Raw genomic sequence first — 5529 nt, 5'->3', positions numbered from 1 at the left:
ATGTCTCGTCTCCTTCGTCGTCTCTCTTTCTTGCTCCTCTTCCTCTACATCTGCTACGCTGCTACTGCAGCTGATGATGATGATCAAGACTCGCTCAAGTTTGAGAACCCAAGGATTGCCAAGGCTTACACCGCCCTCCAAGCATGGAAGTCGGCCATCTTCTCGGACCCTACCAACTTCACTTCCAACTGGAACGGGTCGGACGTCTGCTCCTACATGGGAGTCTTCTGCACTGCTCTCCCCTCAGTCGGGCGTGTGGTCGCCGGCATTGACCTCAACCACGCTGACATTGCTGGCTACCTGCCTCCTGAGCTAGGCCTCCTCGCCGACCTCGCTCTCTTCCACATCAACTCCAACCGCTTCTGCGGCGTCGTCCCCACCAGCTTTCGGCGACTGAAACTGCTCCACGAACTGGATCTCAGCAACAACCGCTTTGTGGGCAACTTCCCCAAAGTGGTGCTCTCCTTGCCTTCCCTCAAGTACTTGGATCTCCGTTTTAACGAGTTCGAAGGCTCCGTTCCTTCCCAGCTCTTCGACAAGGATCTCGATGCCATTTTCCTCAACGACAACAGGTTCCGGATGGGCATCCCCCACAATCTCGGCAACTCGCCCGTTTCGGTGCTTGTGTTGGCCAACAATAATCTTGGGGGTTGCATTCCTGGTAGCATCGGCAACATGTGGAAGACTCTCAACGAGATTATTCTGTTGAATGACAATCTCACCGGTTGCTTGCCTCCCCAGATCGGCCGCCTCCGGAATCTCACCGTCTTTGATGTGAGCTTCAACCATCTTCAAGGGCCTCTGCCCTCCGCCTCCATAGCCAAAATGAAGAGCTTGGAGGAGCTCGACGTCGCCCATAACAGATTCACTGGTGTAATACCGGCCAGCATTTGTCAACTGCCAGCCTTGCGCAACTTCACCTATTCCTTCAACTACTTCACCGGAGAGGCTCCTGCTTGCACCGCTACTCCTGTCTCTAATAATGGTACCAAGAACTGCATTCCTGGCAAATTGGATCAAAGATCTACGAGGGAATGTGCCTCCCCGGCTGCCCGTCCCGTGGACTGCAGCAAGCTCAAATGCGGAGGGGGAGGTGGCGGCGGCGGCTCTGTAAAAAAACCCAGCCCCAGCCCTCCTCCATCGCCTCCTCAGAGGCCTCATCAAAGAATTCCTGTTCCTAAAGTTGCTTCTCCTCCACCCCCTCCAACTTCAAAGTCATCGCCTTCCACTAGATCACATCCCCCACCTCCAATATCAACATCAACATCACCCCCGCCCACAGAGTCGACGCCTTTCCATTCACCGCCTTCACCTCCTCCACCACCTACTGAAAAAGTATCACCCCGGACTCATCTTCCTGTTCCACCACCCCCACCTACCCAAAAGGTATCACCAAGTACCCATCTAGCTCCACCTCCCCCCAGTTCGACCCGTTTCAACCATTCATCCCCAGCACCAGCTGTACCACCGCCTGGTCATCACTCTCATATGGTGCCTCCATCACCTTCACCACCACCACCACCACCACCAAGTTATCATTCTTATGCTTCACCACCACCACCGCCGCCCACACAACAGTCAACTCCTGCCCCACCATCTCCACAACACTACTACTCACCTCATCTCCCACCAACAGAAGCTCCAAGCTACCAACATTCTTACAGTTCACCGCCACCGCCACCGCCTCCGCCACATCACTCTTCCTATGTCCCATCTCCGCCAAACAATCATCATAGTCCGGTTTACACTTCACCACCTCCACCTCCGCCCTCGGGCAATGAACATTATACAAAAGCACCACCACCTTGGCACACTCCCGAGCATTACTCACCACCCAAAACACACGCTAGTCCACCTCCCCCGCCGGGGGATATACATTATACCAAAGCACCACCACCGTGGCACACGCCCGAGCATTATTCACCACCCAAAACAGCTGCAAGTCCACCTCCATCTTCCCCATCAGCTCCTACTTCACCATCCGAGCCATCCCCTTCCCTCCCTCTGCCACCCACAGGTTGTATCATTCCAGCACCAATTTCGCCACCTCCACCAAGCTATCACCACTCACCTCCTCAACATTGGCATCATCCTCCACCACCATCATGGTCGCATCAACAATCTCCTCCACATGCTGAGCCCCCCAAGTTTGATAACAACGCTCCGTTTCCACCAGTTATAGGAGTCTCGTATGCATCTCCTCCTCCTCCTGCAATTCCCTACTACTAATTCCATCAATATTGCTTATTTATTTTCTATTTAACATGTATTATTTGTATGGATGGAAATGGATATAATTTTTTTTATATAAGAAAAGGATCACACTTCTCTTGCTGCAAATTTAAATGATCGGGTAGAAATTGAGAATCAGTTCTTATGTATGTATGTCCTGTAGCAATGAACAATATCTCATTATCTCTTGCCTGTATATTTGTTTTCTTCAAGGGTTTAGGGTTTAAAATACGTTTTGTGAATGAATATCTGATATCATATGTGTAACGTGAATATGGTAATAGACAACAATTGCTAAACACTATCAAGCAAAAGCAAATCGTGATAAATCTATTTGATTTGATCTCAATTTTGTAGTGAACACATAGAACAAAGAATATCAATGTCAGTGTATTGCGTTGGCTTAAAAGTAAAGAGAGGCACTTGGAAACTTGCAGGGCGACTCAGTAACCTAATTTTTGTGATGGTTGTTGTTCGTGCTCTCCAAACTAAATAGAGGCAGGACGACAGCGGCGTGGGCATGGAGAGATGGTGGTTTCTTCTAGGGCTGTTTTTCAGATTCGTCTGGTCCCAGAAAAATGAAAATCGAATTCAAACCTTTTAGCAACCTAAACCGATAAAGCCCGATCTTGACGAAAGCTACATGTGCCTACTCTAATGTCCCAGCTTCAACATGATCCAACATGATGCGTCAAACCACGTCCAAAAACCTACCCTCAGCGGAGAAAATTATAGCCTTCAAGAATCTTGGCCAAGATCCCAAAGTCGTTACAGAAGAAAGTGGCTGCGCAGTTTAGCTCGAAACCCGAAAATCAGGACCGATTAGGACAAATACCAACCTGATCGAGTTGGGCTTTGAAACAGAAATGGCCCGTTCAAGCTAAATCCAGCATATTTATACGGTGTTGGATGGGGCCGGGTTCCATGTATTTAAAACCGATTTGGACCGAAAACCCGAACTGATATAGCAGGTACCTATGTCGCTTGTTTATTGGGTGTCATTAAGTATATAACTCTAAAACCCTACCTAGTTAGTTCGAGTGCGCCACCAGCTGAACAACATACATAGAGGTCGGTATCAGAGTACGAAACCGGTTCAACTAGGCTGCAAAATTTGCCGCCAAGACCCTAGCTGGTAATGGGAAGGTGAAGCTCGAGGACCAAGCTTGGAAAGGATTACAATCCAACGATGAGACCCAGATCCCAAACCCAACTCGAAATTTGAGTTAGGGTTCAAATTAGGGTTAGGGTAGAATTAGGGTTTGAGTTTGCTCCCACCAGAGCCATCCTCGAACCATCAAACCTTGTCACCAACGGCTCGTGAGAACTCACCACCTGTATTGCCGACAATTTTGTAGTGAACACATAGAACAGAGAATATCAATTTGAGTCTATTGCATTGTCTTAAAAATAAAGATCAGGACTCGAAAACTTGCGGAGCAACTTAGTAAGGTGAAACCTAGTTTTTGTGATGGTTGCCACTCGTGCTCTCCAAACTAAATAGAGGCAGGGCGACAAGGGTGTGGGCATGGAGAGACGATGGTTTCTTCTAAGGTTGTTTTTGGATCGGTTTGATCCTAGAAAAATGAAAACTGAGTCCGAACTAGGAACTACTGATCCAGTCCGAATCGGTTGTTTCATCAACCTAAATCGATAAAGCCTGATCCGAACATAGTCGGTTTGGTTTTTCGAGTATTTGGGCAAAAAAATTTCAGCAACATTGGCTGACTTTCACTGGAAAAACAATATTGCATGCAATAAATAATGAACTCTTATCTCATGAATTGACAAATAAAGAATTTCACGATTAGCCCCGCTAGTCTCCGATACTATATGATATTAAGCCTCCCAAGTTGTAGTATATAAGTATCTAACGACACACGTACGTCTCATTACCCCCTGTATGAATTTAAGAATTCATACAGAGCTACTACGCTCGTGTCCCACATTCACGTCAAACCATAATAAGTATTAATGACGGCGGTTATTCGTTGCACCATTATGGCAAAAAGACGGGTGTGTACGTGCCCCCATTACCCCCTGTATGAATTCTTCATATACAAGGCTACTACGCTCCCATCCCACGCTCATGTCACACTTTAATGACGGTAATTATTCGCTATACCATTATGGTGGAAAGACACGTATAACTAGCTAGCAATTATATACATACTAAACTCATATAAATATATATATATTTTCGGTAACTCTCCAAATTAGCGAAAATTGCCAATTATAAATATTGGAAAACAATATGTTCAGTTGATAATAAATTTCTCAATAAAATAGACCATCGCATTCATTTAATTTAAAACAAACGTCCACTTATTGGTTAAGCCTAAGTCTTCCAATGCTCGTAACACTTCTCGAGCGCTGCCTTAAAGTATCCAAATTCTCGAGTCAATCCCGCAACTGACGATAAACAGTAGAACAGATTGGTCAGACCGAACTCTGAAATAACCATTGATTCGACCTCTTTCCTAGTTTGACTAGGGTTCCTGAGCTGACCAGGGATGGCCATGTTTCCATAAATAGAACATTTCCAAAAAAGGAAAGTTTCCCAAAATAGAAACTTTCTGAAAATGGAAAGTTTTGCGAAACAATTCAAACTAGCATATTCTTGACACAATGACACGAAAAGAAAAGGAAAACCTCATAAACTACCTCATCGGCTACTGCCGGATCTACTGCCTCGCCGGATTCCGACGACTTGCCAGATATGTTCACCGAATTCCGACGACCTACCTGAATTAGGCCATAACCTCCCCGTAAACTTCAATTTCCAAGTTTTCGACATACAAGCAAGCAAAATACCAAATCAGCAACCAAACTTCGATTTCTCAAAACCACCACCAACACAGTACCTTCAAATTGCCACAAATCAAATTCCCAGAATCTTCCCTTTGCCGGCAGTAGCTTCCTCGCCGGAATCTGGGTACGGGTCTCCTCTAACATAGCAGCATGCTTCCATACAAACTAATATTGGCTGCGAGTTGATCGATGTGAAGTCAGAAAGGAGAAGAGGGACACCGAGAAGCCTCGACGACATCAATGGCGGAGGCACGTTGGGAATCCCAAATTAAGTAAAAATTAGGTTTTTTTAAGTTAGGGCTCGAATCAAGAAAACAAAGACACATAAATGAAGAGGGAAGAGAGGCAGACAAGAATATACCCATCGAAGTCGTCGTCCCCGCCGGAGCTTTCTGAAAATTGAAGAACACAGCCGCGCACCACCGCGATCAATCTCTCTCCATAATGAATGCATGTTGGATTTTCCGGTTAGGCCAGGAAGGAGAG

At 46.3% G+C, this 5529-nt stretch overlaps 1 protein-coding gene across 1 annotated transcript; it reads left to right on the top strand.

Moving 5' to 3' along the window:
- LOC101315333 lies at positions 1 to 2309 on the top strand. The gene has a single exon (XM_004297950.1). The coding sequence runs from the start codon at positions 1 to 3 to the stop codon at positions 2227 to 2229; it is 2229 nt and encodes a 742-aa protein (XP_004297998.1). The 3' UTR covers positions 2230 to 2309.
- Positions 2310 to 5529: the final 3220 nt, after the last annotated feature.

The sequence above is a fragment of the Fragaria vesca genome, linkage group LG4 (genome assembly GCF_000184155.1).
Source record: "Fragaria vesca subsp. vesca linkage group LG4, FraVesHawaii_1.0, whole genome shotgun sequence".
Classification (NCBI taxonomy): domain Eukaryota; kingdom Viridiplantae; phylum Streptophyta; class Magnoliopsida; order Rosales; family Rosaceae; genus Fragaria; species Fragaria vesca.
Note: the sequence above shows the minus strand (reverse complement) of the source record. Positions and strands in the feature narration are given on the sequence as shown.